Source organism: Nansenia antarctica (genome assembly GCF_963989245.1).
Source record: "Nansenia antarctica genome assembly, chromosome: 7".
Classification (NCBI taxonomy): Eukaryota; Metazoa; Chordata; class Actinopteri; order Argentiniformes; family Microstomatidae; genus Nansenia; species Nansenia antarctica.
This window is the reverse complement of record NC_137677.1, coordinates 53887785-53904054: the sequence shown is the minus strand read 5'-3', so window position 1 is coordinate 53904054 and position 16270 is coordinate 53887785. Positions and strand designations below refer to the sequence as shown.

The 16270-nt window shown below is 44.8% G+C and overlaps 1 protein-coding gene across 1 annotated transcript; it reads right to left on the bottom strand.

Annotated features, from left to right (window-relative positions):
• Window positions 1–6583: 6583 nt before the first annotated feature.
• On the bottom strand, window positions 6584–16052 carry rap2aa (RAP2A, member of RAS oncogene family a; the record flags this gene model as incomplete). Its single annotated transcript, XM_080535814.1, has 2 exons — window positions 6584–6821; window positions 15739–16052. The coding sequence occupies 2 exons, from the start codon at window positions 16050–16052 to the stop codon at window positions 6584–6586; spliced, it is 552 nt and encodes a 183-aa protein (XP_080391940.1).
• Window positions 16053–16270: the final 218 nt, after the last annotated feature.

Genomic DNA, 16270 nt, shown 5'->3' with positions numbered 1-16270 from the left:
TTCTAGGCCCTGGACAATCTAGACAAATTGATGGCAGCTGCTAGATTGAAATCAAGTGTAATACTGAAACACAAATGTGTACATTTCAAACCTGCAAACTGCGACACTTTAAATGAATGTGCAATAACACTATGTGCAATATGACAACCCTAGGGTACATAAGGTTCAGAGAATAGGAAATATTAGAATAGGTATAGCATAGCATAGAGTACAGCACAGTGTTTTATTTGTATAGTATAGTATAGTGGATAGTGTACATAGCCTTTATTTATGTAAACCAGCTCCTTTCCCTTCTTGTTTTTTAGTTTTTTTTTTCCTAGCACCAGGGGAGCCCCCCCCTCCTAAATGTCGTTGTTTGGTACCTGTACTATATCAATGACAATAAAGACCATTCATTCATTCATTCACCTTATCCCTCATCGCACTTGTAAATGTGAAAGAGATTCATCTTTACTCTTTCCACACTCAGACCGTCACCTGCGCCCTCCTCATATTGCACTGAAGCTTGTAGGGTAGTAGGCAGTGTCAGACTGTCTCCACGGTGAGAGACCCTCTATTTTGCATTACTCTTCTATCCTAACACAATAAGGAAGGGTCAACAGCATTGGAGAGGTATATAAGATCTGGTTCTGGCAAGCTACCAGACGAAAATGTCTCTTTTCTGAAATGCATGGATGGCACATAACTTATTTACCTGTGCGATCTATTCTATTCCATTCTGTTCTGTTCTCTTCTAATGTTTGGTTGAATGGACTCTTGCTCAGGGCACTGTAAGCCACTGTAAGTGGCTCCTCACTACTTTTTTGGTTTTCATACATGAATAATACATTCAATTCAATGTTCCCTCAAGCGCGTCAAATTTACAGTAACTTACAGTAGAAGAGATACAAAGACGATGAGTACCTAGTACCTAGTTGGTGACCCAAATCAGTCTTCATGAAAAGTCTACGGTAAATTGAATTCCACACCCACTTAGGAAATGCTACTGAACAGATACACTATATTTTTGGATGCTTTCACTCGTAGAGACGGAGTGCCACTCTAGAATGTCCCAAACTAGAGATGTAGGCCTTGAAAAGGTGACATTGGTTTAAATCCGACATAAAGATGCACAACCATATGTTTTAAAGGAGGATTCCTTTTTCCCTGCTGTTTGTCGAGATCATCCCCCCACACGCTGCCTCTCTCCACTGCTACAGCTGCAAATTAGACTGTGAAATTGACAACTCATGTGTTGCCATCTGGTTGCCATGACACCTAGTCATTAGAGGTTTCATGACAGTTCTACCCAGGCCTGTGCCTTGTGTTCCATCTCCCTCGTATTCCACAATGTTACCCCGTTCTGAAAGGCGTGAAACATGGCCAGGGGGGTGGGGGGGTAGGGGTAGGGGACTCGGTAGGAAGGGGTTGCTGGAGGCGGGTGGCTCTATGTGGGGAGAGCTCTGCTCTACAGTGGATCTGAATTCCACCTGAGCTACATGTGGGGAGGGGTAAAGGCATTAACACATTCAAGCTGTGAACGCCCGTCACATTATCACGGCATGTGTCGGGGAATGCGGTGGTTTCTAAAGTCCCGGGAGAACACCTTCACTTTGAGCTGTTCATTGATTCTTGGATTACGCTAGATCTGATCCTATTACTCCATCTGTTGATCTCTCTTCATTAAATCTAACCCCATTGACATCCATGATACTGAATGAGAAGGTTTTCCCAGCTACTGAGACTGATTATTTCCCAAGGAAGAATTTGTCTGGGGACTGGGGGTTATGTTAGACTCCAGAACCACACTGACTTTCGTAACGGTCCACTAATCAATGTAAGGATTTGGGGCCTTTTGTGTGGTCCTTACGTTGTAATCTCCTTCATCTCAAGGGAGGCTCCACTGCACACTGCACCCTGTGAACCCAGCTCCATGCATTCCTTCCCAGGGAGGAGGAGAGCATGTGTCTAGAGGAGAGGAGAGGAGAGGGAAGGGGAGGGGAAGAGAGGAGAGGAGAGGAGAGAAGAGGGAAGGGGAGGGGAAGAGAGGAGAGGAGAGGGAAGGGGAGGGGAAGAGAGGAGAGGAGAGAAGAGGGAAGGGGAGGGGAAGAGAGGAGAGGAGAGAAGAGGGAAGGGGAGGGGAAGAGAGGAGAGGAGAGGGAAGGGGAGGGGAAGAGAGGAGAGGAGAGGAGAGAAGAGGGAAGGGGAGGGGAAGAGAGGAGAGGGAGAGACGTTTTATGGAGTGCTGTCTGCCACATAGTTACCCCAGTAACTGAGTTAAAGACAAGGGGAGGGGAGGAGGGATGGTAGATGGTGTGACTCATGCAGCGTCCCTCTTCATCTTGACATTTGACACACTGACGGGGTCCTCAGCTGGAACAAACATGCCACACAGTGTCACAGTTGCAGCACCAACGCCTCCAGCCTCCAGTCTGAGAGCTGAACAGGTAAACATGAGTCAGCTCCTATTTAATTCATACACCTACGCTCCACAGCTCAGGGGGTTCTTTTCAAGCGTTCTGAAGGGGCACAGCCTGTTCAGAGGATGCAAGCTCCCATTGTGTTCCGACTGCATTCTTTAACAGCCTGTGAGTCTGTGGTGATGTGGGCGGGAGAACAGTAGTCTGTAGTGACCGCCAACGATTCTGACTCTGACTGGACAACAATGATCCAGAAGACCCACAGCCACATTCCTCTTTAACAAGCCCCTTATAGAAACCGCAGGAACCAACTCTACAGCCACATTTGATGACACATGACATATTTGTTTTGCAATGGTTATCCATTCTCACTGTGTTTATTCAGAGAGACAGAGAAGACCAGTAAGGATTGACAGGTGAGTCAAGTGTCACCCAAATAGTGACCTCAAGGAGCGGTAACTCTACATCCTGCCTCTTCTGTGTCTGTCTGAAGTCCCTCAGCTCAGCCAGGCAGCACGTCCACAGACAGAGGAAGGAGAGTGAGGTCTCTCTATCTCTTCACAGAGATCAGTAGAGGAGTGACCATACCTCCCAATCACAGGAGCCATACCTCCCAATCATGTTGTTTTCACGCCTCCTTTGGAGGTCTGGAGAACTTTAGATTAGCTGGTCTGGTTTGGATTGAACTGGACGGAGCGATGGGAGAATGTCCTCCCATATTTCATAGGATGATGATACATTCCAAGAACCCTGCCTCACATGGCTATAGAATAGCTGCTTGTTGTTATGTGTGTTGTCTTTTCTGACTGGGTAGGACTGTTTTGCTGAACGTTTTTGCCTATGCTAGCTTGCAATATTTAAGAAAATGTAAGAAAACCTGAAGGAAAAAAATCGTTTGAAATGTTTTTGGAGCTCCGCCTAGTTTGACCAAGGCGTCCAGTGCAAATGGGTTTCCACCCTTTAGTAGCTGTACTTTCTGCAGATTTAATCTGAACTAGGAAAGCCTGATCTCAACAAGGTTAAGAAACATGGGTGGGTGGTGGCTGTTGACAGGTGTCTCAGAGGGAATGCTCACAGAAATGTATTTGGATCTATTAGCAAGTGATTCCCCTGAAAGGGCGCTTCAGCCGCACTGCACTAGTGATTCAAGACAATCTCTAAAATTAGCCCGGAGGCAAACCAAGAAAATAGGAAAAGCGATACATAGGGGAGCCTGCCTTTTATCATTTCGTTCAAGTGTTTCATCTTTCAATCCAATTTTCGGTGCCTCACCCTCGCTGAGATGAGGGATTAACTCGACATGAAAGCGACCCCAAAATGGACGACTGATAAAAATCGGGATTATATAAAGTATATCTTCATATCTTGGAGAGGGCATTATCAACAATGTCCCGGGGGACAACACAATTCCATTGCACACGTAATTACTACACAACAATGCAACTTCTATTCAATGTTATTTAACAGTAAACTGAGGACCTCTGAACACTTCATATTGTCTGTATGACCATTGTACTGTATATCTGTCATCATAATTCCATTATCTTCAGAGAACAATCCCTCTAATCCCGGCTTTAGCCCCTCTATGTGTGTCAGTGTGGGCATGGGGCTCTGAAGCTGCTCCATGAGGGGGCCCCAGGGGCCCAGAGAGGGGGGCCAAGAGTACTGAGTCTAGTCCTGGATACAAATCAGTTTGTTTATCACTTTAACATTTTAAAAACATACACTGATCTTATTATTATCAGCTAAGATTCAGCCCCCACCACTGATGTTATTTGAAATGATACAATTATGGATCAAGGCAGAGGCTTCATAGTCCCAGGACTGCTGGTGACAAAGCGTCAAGCCCTGTGGTTGAAAATGATGACTAGTGGTCCTTCAGGGTTGGCCAAACCATAGGGTGACAGGAGAAACATCATGAGTTGCACTCTGCTAGCTAGGCCTCTCCCTCAGGCCTCTTGTGGCTAGGACATTAATTGATATACCGGTAATCAACATTCATGACAGTGTACACAGCTCAATGGTACTGTACCACTATGCCAGTGCCAATCAGAACTCACATTAACATGCACGGCACGGTATTAGCCATGTGTTGGTTTGTTACAAACCTCTTTCAAATGGGTGCCAAGCCAGGCGTAATTAGTGCAGTCTTTCCACTGTACCACTGCTGTTTGATGTTTGTGGCCATAGAATATTTTTTTCACATCATGATGTTTGCTAATCTATAGAGGGTAATACGAAGTAGGAGCATACATGTCACATAGGTCTTGGGTTAAGCCCAGGGAGAGGTAAACAGTAATATTTATTTAGGCACATAGTCAAACTGCTTTGAAGTTATGTCCATAATTTCATTTTTTTTCTCTTTTGGAGCATAAATAAAAACCAAACAAATAAGAAAGAAAGGTTTTAGCTATCAAGCTGTGTACCACATGACAGACTAGAGCAATCGACGACGGGTTCTTATCATTCACCAAGCAATGTGTGTTCACTGTGTTATTTAAAACGGCAAGTGACAGAAGAAAAGAAGTGATTTCCCCCAGAATAGATTTCTCTCTCCCCGAGCAATTTGGAACAAACATGCCTTTGAGTGCATGTCAATCCAATCACTAGATAGAAATAGTGTCATTCACGCTTGGGACTCTCAATCTAGTGTTAAACGCACTTTTATTGTTTGGGTGCCAAATGAAACAGTGTCACCATTCATTTAGGGGGGGGGGGGGAGAAAAGAGTAAATGGTCACATAAAAAAATATAAAATGATCAATGAAAATGGTAACAGAGGGAGGGTCTGGTTCCCCGTGGCAACATAGATGTACAGTTCAGACAGTGTCCAGATCCAAACGTGTTTGTGTTTGGTTTGCACATTTCCACAGCCTGTAATAATCTCAAACGATAAAGTCCTTTTTTTGTTTACTAGCCATGCATACAGTTGACAATTCCACATGTGTTGAGTCAGTGTCTTCATAGGAGCTGGCACTTTCCATACAAAATATTTACACTACCGTTAATTATAATTGTTATCATCGTCATCATCATTGTCATTACTATTATTACTATAAATTTGAATACTCTGAATACATAAAGAGGAAGGGGATGTTATGAAATAGTAGCACCCCACTTTATCGTGATACCCAATCAGAAAAGGAAAGAAAATGGAAAGTGTGATGAATGATGGCATCTTCATTCTAAATGTCACCCATTCCTGAAAAGAAGACAATTTCTAGAGATATTTTGTAGAGATATTCAAACACTGAGAGATGGACTCCTTGTTCCATCAGAATGAAACAGTTACAATATTCAGCAATCTGTTGTCAGAGCCTCCTGAAGAAAAAAAAACATCACAGGATAGGTGAAAGACATCTCCGCTACACTTACAATAAGATCTCCAAAACGAGAAAATAGGAAAGAGAAGACAACATTGTTGCACTGATGTTTCAAGAAAGACACTGACTTTTCCACCATTTTCTTCCCATTCCGCAAAAAAATAAAAATAAACAACAAATAAAATAGAGGCGATTTCAAGTCACCTCTTTGGTTCTGCCAGTGATGTGTACAAAAAATATCCCCTTGGATGAATGTAGGCCCTCTCTTTTCCTGCACAGAGAAACCCAGTACACAAATCAATTACTCATCAATGTTTAAAACAAGTGGATCAGAGGGATTATCTGCTCTGGGGTATGTGTAGCTATCAGCTGTTCCGTCATAACTTAAAATGGAGAAGGGTCCAGCTAGATGTGCTATGGGAAACTGGGTCATATCAACAAAACGAAAACAATGTAAAAGACATGTATTACCAAAGCAGATTGCAGAACAACATAAAGAGTAGAAAAACCTAAATCTGCACTGATGACTCAGGACTCAGGATGACGTTTTTCTCAGACAGAAACCCCCCCCGCCCCCCCGAACAAAAAAACAGAATAACATAAGGCGAGTGCACTCTTCTTTAGTCCAGTTTGTCAATTTCTCTTGCGGCAAATTCCTTGCATTCCTCATTCCATTCTATTAATTATTAACATATCATTATTATTAATTACTTCTCAACTGATTTTACACACCAAAGAGTTCAAATCCATTCAAGTTCCACCATGAGTTTGTTAATCTTTCATTTTGTTGGTGTATGTATTTCCCATCTTTCGGTGTGTCCTGTACTGTATGGTGACTTCCTCTTCCCCCTAGGTCCTGGGGCTACTGTATATTGCAGGAGGAGCAGCAGGGGTCATCTTTGTCTGGCTGGGCGGCGTAGTCCATCTGTCGAACGATCTCAGCGAACAGTTCGTCCACCATGGTTTTGCTCTTGGCCGAGGTCTCCATGAAGGGGCAGCCCCACTCTTCAGCCAGCGCCTGGCCCTCGCTGGCTGACACTTCCCGCTCACTCTCCAGATCCACCTTGTTCCCCACCAGGATCACTGGGACCTTCTCGTACCTGGTCATCACAACGACAAACACAAACACACACGCACACACAAACACACACACACACACACACACACACACACACACACACACACACATTTGGAGGTCAGAAAGTATCTGATTACATCCTGTTTGGACAGTCATGGTTATACAGTACTCTCCTAGGCTCAAAGCAGTGTGAGACATGCATGTGTAAGAGGAGATGTGGTCAGCTGAGAGATGTTAGAGGGAGACTTCAGGGGTGCTTATAAGCCTTGTGTTTTTTTCTGTACCTGACGTATCAAAGAAACAACAGTCATCTGCACTCCTCTAGGCACTCTAACAAATGTATGGTTAATAGGCATAATTGCACTCGAGAATGAAAGCTTCCTTGGCACAGCAAGATGTTGTCAATCAATCATGGAAGCCATAAATAATTATATTAAATCCATGTAGTACATTCTTCACTTTATTTTCTAAAAGGCTTAGCCATTGTGGTTCTGAGAGGTGGTTGCTAGGGTGGAGATCTATACTACCCACATGCCGTAGGCCAACTACTATCACTCACAACCCAAGTGCTTAACCAGCCCAGCAGTCAACAGGAAGTGGTCGATATAGCCCCCAATGTCCCCCAAGGGCAGGAAGTGGCCATAATCCTGCGAGCTTTGAACTCCCTGCCATGTCGGTTGAGAGCTGCCACTGAGGAACTGGGCTACTTGCACAAGGGCAAACAAGAGTCTTACATCATGGTCTTCTTAAGGAGCTGGGTCTTAATAAATGGTATAATCTAAAAACCTTGTATAATCTTGACACTGTCAAATAAAAAGTACCACAAGCATTAATCAGGAATATCACCGTAAATCAGAGCAATGCTGGCATGAGTTGCTGGTACTGTCCATTGATGAAATTAGGCCCTTCTATATTGAACACATCACGAGGAATACATCATTTTGAAAATGTAATTTAGTTTACATTTCTCTTTACCGAATCAAATTACTAATTCAGTTCCAAATGTTGTGTTGTGAGTCGAAAGTACCAACTCTTGCTCACTTGGAAAAAGTAGGCAGCCAATCCCTCCATTCCTTATCTTCAAGTGAGAGGTGTGCCGGAGCACGTTCATTCTGTTATATAGAGATCGTTTTAACCAGAGTACACATACTCTGAACCCAATGCCTTTTTCTTCTGTTGTTATTGAGCACAAGTAGATCAGAGGAGCATCATGCTCCCAGACACCTCTCTGCATCGTTAGATTTTTCAAAGGTTAGCCCTCTCTGCATGAAATATTCATGCTCCTAAATTATTAAAGGTCATTTGACAGAAAACAGTATGGTAACAGGAACACAAGATGTGTAGTATTGGAGATAGATCTATTCTACTCGTGATTGATTCTGCAAGCGTGTGTCTTGCAGTATCTCTGTGGGAGAATTGGAGAGAATCAGCAACTGTAATACTTTCTTTAGCAGAGAAACCTGTGAGCTTATCACAGGGGCCGTGGTCTGCAGGTTCCAGCACTAAATAAGCTTAAAGTTGGAGAGAATATGAAGCTTACTTTGATCTACTCCTGAATATATTATCCAGAATGAACTTTAATCTCTGCCCATCCTCCTTCTGTTTCCAACTCAAGAAGAACTAGAGGGATTAAACAGCAGACACGAGGGGTCTAGGAGGAGCTGCTGTGTGTGAAATACAGTACAGCTCTCAGCTACAAAGCTCTGAGTCAGCCACTCGACACAGCCTGATACCATACAGCACTGTACATGTGAAAACATACCCATTGAGACTCAAATTGTGACAGTGGTGTCTATTGTTAAAGACAGAATGCTCTCATTGATAGCATTCCTTAACTTCAACAAGTCCATTGAGGCCCTGAGTGTGGGACGTGTGCTATTTTGAAACACGTCTTAGTGGCCGCAGTAAAAAAACATGCAGCCCGCCGTTCCATTCCCTCCCCACTCTCATTGAAAAGCCCTGATCATAGTTGTGGGTGTGTAGATTTGAGGACAGGGCTGTGCCTCTGCGGCGGTACCCGTTTAGAGAGAGCCCACACCGGGGGGGGGGAGCACAGCTTTGGGGGAGGTAAATGATGGTTCCCTTCTTGGGCGTCTCTGCTCTGAGCAGGGCCTGTGGGTGGTGGCAGTGGGGCGTCTATCCCAGCCCCCACTCATGTGGAAGCCTGTGGTAGATCTTCACGTGAGTTCACATGCTGCCTCACCACCTGATTACAAGGCTGCTCTCCAAAGCCATTCCTTCATGAGAAGACATGCTCCACAGCGCTCCAGGGGGGCTGGGGAACCTGGAGAAGAATGGGATGTGACTGTGTGTTTATGAGAGAGATTGCGTGTGTATGGGAACTGGGAAGTCAGTGTGTTTGTAAGCAACTGTGTGTGTGTGTGTGTGTGTGTGTGTATCTGCAAATGTGAAACAAGAGCAAAATTGGCCCTATTCTGGTATGGGATTGTGCTCGGTTCTCAGGCCCAGTTAGCTCTGCTGGAAAAAGATTTCGGATCCACTGCTGAGCTCAAAACACAGCCACTCTCCCTGGTGCTATTGTCATAGCTGTCTGCTTCTCAGCTCTGGAAAGTAAAATGAATAATATATCACTATGACTCACTGTAAACTCATATAAAAAGAACACCCAAAAGAGACTGGCAATCATCCATGATAGATGATGATGCTTGAGAAAGGAGCAGAAGACGGTGTCGCAGCGGAAGTCAAATAAAAGCACACTGTAACCATCCATCCATTCATTTATTACCATAATGATGGATTCCGTAGTTTACCTACCTAATGCTCCCGTGACAGAGAGCGCAGCGACTCAGACTCCCATCACACAAGGAGTACAGCACAAAGAAAAGACTTGTCATCTGGTGCCAAAGGGGGGAGAGGTTCTATAAATAGCCGTAATAACAGAGGGGGAAAACCTGCAATCCCAGGAGGTGTGTGAGGACGGCTGCCACGGATACCGGCACTCGCAGGGTCTCAGCACGCAGGGTGTTGGGCGCTCTGGGTCTGAGCCACGGAGGGTGTGAAGGCAGAAAACAATGGGTGGCCGAATGGCACAAGTTGACAAGTACAGAGGACCACTCTTGGCTTACAGGGGGTTTGAGCCCCCTGCTTTTATGCTCTCCACTCAGCAGTCCTGTCCAAAACACGTGCTCATGACGCTACACAAACACGCTACACTCACCGAGTCTGTCAGTCTGACTGCAGGCATGTACCAAAGCACTCTCGCTGCAATCACCCACCGCAACGGTCCCAGACACCCCTTATTTATAATGCATGATGCATCAACTGATATAGGCCTGGATGAGGGAAGGTGGTAGCTGGTGGTCCGATGGCCACTGAGTTTATCTGGCCCTCGGTGAGCGCCGGCATGGCCTACGTGGTGGTGAGGTGGTATGCACAGTGAGATGGAGTCTGTCTGTCCTCTTCCACAGGCTTATTATTCTCTGTTCTGATGGTGTGTTTCAGTCCAGTCAGTCAGTGTGGAGCCCTGCTGAGGAGGGGAGGCGGTCTGCAGCTGACTCAGGAGGCAGGATTCAGCTGAGTCAGACGGACCAGTGAACTCCACGGCTGTGCTGTAGTTCAGGGGAGAGGCAGGGGGCTCATTTAAGATGAGGCCTTGAAGAGTTTTACTGTATTCTTTACTGTATTTTAAATACATCCACAGCAAGAGAGAAACACCATCCCAGAGAGGCTGTATTTCCTCATAAGCTCTGTTATTTGTGAGAGCGAATGATAAAAACAGACAACAGCTGCGATATTACTTTTTGGCTTCTTAAAAACAACCTCCTTGGATTTGTTGGACTGTCACAAGGCACAAAGAGGACATCTACCTACTCCTTTACTGTTTCCAGTAAACTCTTGGTACTATTGTCAAATGATGACAAGATGTGTTTGTCAAACCCTGGACATGTTCCAGTTAGACAAGAGGTGACTGACAAATGCACTGGACAAACAGTATTGCCATTCCTCAAGGAGAAATGTTAGACCCACGTTAGACAGAATCTGCACTGCAGTCTAGAGTGATCTGGTGCTTTCCTGAAAACACACAACTATTCCGTACCCACAGCATGCCGCCTCAAACATTTGATCATGGACTAATGAATGAGCTAATTCCTCTTCCATTAGGCCTATTCAGTGGCATTTTGAAGTGATTGCAAAAAAGCACAAGGGAGGAAAACCAAATAAACACTTTCAAATTACAGTATATCAGTGAATCAACATTACAACATCTGCAACAACACAATTTGGAGTCGGTTTCCACTTCCACCCCATACTGGCGAAAGACAGGGGAGAGGAGGAGAGGCTAAAATTAGATTGGTCTAATTTATGGGCTGTAAAAATAGAAACTGTGGCTGGGAGTGACAGAGTCAGTCAGTTTCACCCTCTCTCTCCCCTGATCTCTGGGTCTACATGAAGATTACAGTGGAACACGCTATGAAGCATCAGTCAATGAACTCTACTATAGAAATAATAGAATACCTCTTTGGGTGGATCACCTGCACATACAGTACATATACAACTACATCATAAGCCCACACTTTGTTTAAAAAGTTTGACGATTATCCTTAGGTAATTCATTGGAGAAATTGCAATTATGCAGAAAGAAAGAAAGACAGATTTCTTCTTTTCAAGCAGTTGTGATTGAAAAACAACAAAAAGACATTGTGCTTGAGGCTATTTGTTTCTCTCCTATTCCAGCAATTGCACATTCTTTTCTCTACCCTCCCTGTCATCTTCCACAATAACAGCTTAAGCATCCTCCTTGAACGTTAAAGTCTTTGTTAACAACGGTTCAATCACGAATCATCACTGCACTATTCACTGCTTGACTGACAATACAGACTATCATTATTTCCATTGCCTCGCCCTATTTGTTTGTGACTGAACATTAATATTCTTGGAGTATCAAGACTTGCTTTGTAATGCTCAAACCAGGCTTCGAAAAATAGACAAAGTAAGAGTTCTCTGCATCAGTACTTTCAGTACTATGCTCCTGCTTGACTAGCTCTGGGTAAAATACGGTCCTGTACTGTATGACTCAATATTATTAACTCATGATTGAAATGCATAATGAAAAGGATGACTCTGTAGATTTCTGACAACTGAACCTTCTATAAAAGACTCTATTCCTCCATGTATTGACTGGGGCATTACACAAATATGCTGCCAAGAGATTCGGCATACTGTTTGTCTATGACTTAAAGGGTCCATCTGGTATTCAAACAATAACCAAGCGTTCTCAACAATAAGAAAAAGATTGATCAAACCAATACACCTATTCTTGAAATCAGCGCTAGAACAAGGACATTATCGGACGACTATTTCATGCATCATTTCAACCAATTTCAAACGACATCTCTATTAGCAAGCCCTGCGGCCCTACTGACTGCTGTTTTGGAGAAGTATTGTCCTCCACCAATGTCTGTTGTGAAGAACAAACAGACTCACTGACCTTGTGACTAAATAATTAACAAGCTGCACTAACAAGCTGAACATCTACTGAACGTCAATAAAGAGTGAGACTGACGGGTCCTTCGAATACAAGGCTAATTTATCCTCCCTCCCTCGATCGACCTCTTGCCATGCTCTCATATTATACAGACACGTCCTGTGCCAGCCGTCAGTGGGCATCACCTGTGCGTGGCTAACTGTTGCTGAAGCGAGGGGTGATGAGCTCTGCGGGCACGAGGGAGGTAGATTGGGGGTAATCATCTGCACCCATGACCCACAGCAGACACTGATGCCTGTTGACAGGGCTCCGAATGAGCGCGACACACACCAGTGGCTCTGACCTGGGCGGGCGGCGGGCATAGCTCCGTTGTGTGGTGCTGATGAGGAGAGGAGAGGCTAAGTGAGCAGCAGTGACAGCTGTAAAATCCACAGGGCCTCAGCCTCCCTCACTCCCTGGCCATGGGGTCCTGAGGAGCGGAGGACTAACCGAGGGACGGCTGCTACTTTAACCTTGTCGTCAGACGATCTGTCAAGAAGTTTCAACCATAAACCGAAACGAATGACAAGAGGAGCTAGCAAAAGCACACAGACCTACAGTACGGACCGGCCTACCGCTGCTAGGTTTGGTGTTTATGTTGTTTGTCCCAATTACTGTTGAGGCCCCTCTCTCAACCCGTCTGCAGGTTGGGAGAGCGTGGTGATATCCAGCCATCTAACATGGCCTCCAGCACTAAACTGCCAGACAGCTGTAAATCTCTATTCAATTAAATGTAGACGGTAAATTAATCAGGTCAGTCAGATCCAGGCTGAGACTTCGTCAAAGCTCTAGTGAACTACTGGTGGCATGTGAAGCCGTAAAGTAAACACAGCCGTAAACAAACATAGCTCAGCGAGGAGTGGCTTGTGTTTGACCGTAAACAAGGAGAAGACAGTCAACACTGTCTCTGTAGGAGATGTTCTTATCAGAGGTGGTCATGTCCATTACTGGCAGACATCAACAGTAGCAGAAGCAGCTCTGGGCCCCCAGCTTGGAGAATCTTCTATTTAACCTTTACTGTAAACGCTCACTGTAAACACACTGTCCAACAGCAAGTGAGCATGGTTCCCAGGCTCTCATCTTCAATGAAACACTGTTTAGGGGAGGACTACATATTATACATGGGTCATGGCAATCACAGATTAGACAGAAAACATCTTAAACTTGATCTACTGTGCATGTGGCCATTAAGTGTGTTCCTGTGGGCCCATCATGTGATGGAGTGTCTTACAGTATGCTGGATGCCTACGGGAGTGACACCTGACCAGACTTGAGGAGAGAGTCCCTGTGTGTGTCTGGCTCCACACACAACAGTGCCCACACGCACACGCACGCACGCGCGCGCACACACACACACACACACACACACACACACACACACATGTGATAGGCGGAGCCACTCACATACCTCTCCCTGTACTCTACTCTTTATGGGGGAAACACATGCTGACCTCATTCTTTCATCTGGAGATTCTCACAGATTTATGTGAATGGTTAAACACAATCCAAACTCTGAATTTGAAACAGTAACAAATTCATCGGGAGAGACAAACAAACTCCATGATATCCAGGAAGAGACACTACAGATGAATAGGCGATGTACCCCACATCTTTGAAAGAACGGAATTTCATGTACGATCATGTAACGATGACATTGATGAGAAATTTGATTGGTTGAAATCATATCCGTATAGCCTACAAAGACTGCAGCCAGGGTAACAGACCTGCAGAACAGTCCAGTATAGTTGAGCAGTTCAGAAGTGTTGCATTCCTTCTCATCTATTCTTTTCCATTGAGGGGTGTCTCAGAGGGCAGAGCCTTGTCTCTCTGTAGCTCATCAGACTCCCTCCATTCACCCTGGCAGATACACTGACACCTACAATGAGTGATGCACCCACACTGTCGCAGCCCACTGCATGCTGGATCTCCACTTCACATTAACACTCTAGGAGAGAGACAGTAACACATATATATGCATAGACCAGGTCTAGCTAACTAATGATAGCATGCAAACGGAAGATTGTATTTGCAAAGGGTTTTCCCCCCAGGTCACTAGGTGTCTGACTCATTCATGTTGTGATTATGTATGTTTGCTTCAGATTGCAATGCTGCACACTTTGATGAATAACTTCGATGAATAACTGCCAAGGCATAAAGGGGTAACACATTTGAGTTGATGAGCTATATATTGTACTAGTACTGTTGTAATTACTCTATGATCAAATTGTATTGGTATATTATTACATAATACCTCTGTAATTGTCATCTGTGATGACAAACACAAAGTGGAATAAAGAAATGGTTAAATAAATCATGAGAATGTAATTATGATAGAGTGCACTACAACACAGGTTCTGCATACGGTCTACTTCTGCACTGGACTCATAATAAACGAGGGTTCGGACAACGAGACCTCCTCAGTTAACCTCTACATTAGCATCAAACTGCATCCATAATAATGACCTCATGTCTAGAGCGTCCCTGTAGCCGTGCCTGTCCACCAGGCCCGGCTTGAATTCCTGTTTGTGCTGGTTTGTTTTTTCCAAACAGCTTGAGCTGTTAATTAAAAACATCACTTTCCCTGAATCCCCTCTGCAGAAACTGGCCTCTCAGTAGTGCTCTTTTCCAGATTTAGCGACTTCGGCCCAAACCCCCATTGCTTTAGCTGTATTTCTGGGGTCTGTTGCCAAAAGCAGGCCTCTCTGCAGAGCCACTGGTGCTGTGAATCCTGGGTATTCCAGCTGTCTTGTTTCACCGGGGTTGCAGCATCCAGCACTCAGGGCAGTGGACAGCCCCGTCAAACAAACAGAGCAGCATCAGAGGTAGCCAGACACACACTATCGCCACTGGGGAGACAGGGTAGACTGGTCTGAGCTCTACTGATGGAGGAGAATTACCAGCATGACCCTATTATTTCATAAGATGGCAGTAGAGCTATAGGCAAAAATAATAACAGCAGATGACCAACCATATGGCACCCATACCAAACAAAAAGGCATGTCGTGACTATACACTTGGCCAACTACATTAGTGTTTAAGATCCCATTTGGATTGCATAACCTAAATTAATGGTCGACCACTTGGATTTCTCTATTATAGGTCAGGCCGATGTTTTCATAGGCCTACTGTGTCATCACAGGTCACATTCTCTCGCCGGGCGGTTACATATAAATCAGTAGGCCCTAATAATAAAATAAATGGCTAGGCCAGTCCTATCAGACTGTTGTCAGTACAGTGGTGGACTAAAACGTGAAATGTCTTAATGGTGTTGATGGTGCCATTGGATCAATTCTGTTCTGTGCCATTGGGCTATGTCATTAGATGTGACACATGTATGCATCAGTGCAAAGGAAAAATCCAGGCATTAATAAGTATGTTATGCTTAAGCTTTTAGATAGTTCAAAGACATCGTGCTGTACAATACCATGCACGGATTCTATCCACATTGACCCACCTTTTCACTCTAATGATCTGATCCCTCATGGGTTTGATGTCTTGGAAGCTCTGCTGGTTGACAAGGCTGTAGACCAATATGAACCCTTGGCCATTTTTGATGTAAAGGTCCCGCATGGAAGCGAATTGTTCAGTGCCAGCAGTGTCGAGAATCTCCAGGACAGAGGGTGAAGAGTCCACCTCGATTTCCTTGCGGTAGAAATCCTCTATGGTGGGGTCATACTTCTCGATAAACGTCCCGGTGACAAACTGAACAGTGAGGGCGGATTTCCCGACCCCACCGCTGCCCAGGACCACCACTTTGTACTCGCGCATCGCTCCCTGGTTACTGGGGGAAATCAAGAGGTTGTCGAAAGCTTTCACTCTCCGCTCGACATTGAACTGCACTAAAATACCCGCGCGCAAATGGCATTTAGGCCTACAATTCACGTCCCATTTTGAGCAGATAGCAAAAAAATACAGCCTTGCTTAGTGCTTACCACTGCTCAGCAATGGCAAATAAAAAGCAGAGCACAAAGACTCGCTGCCCGAAG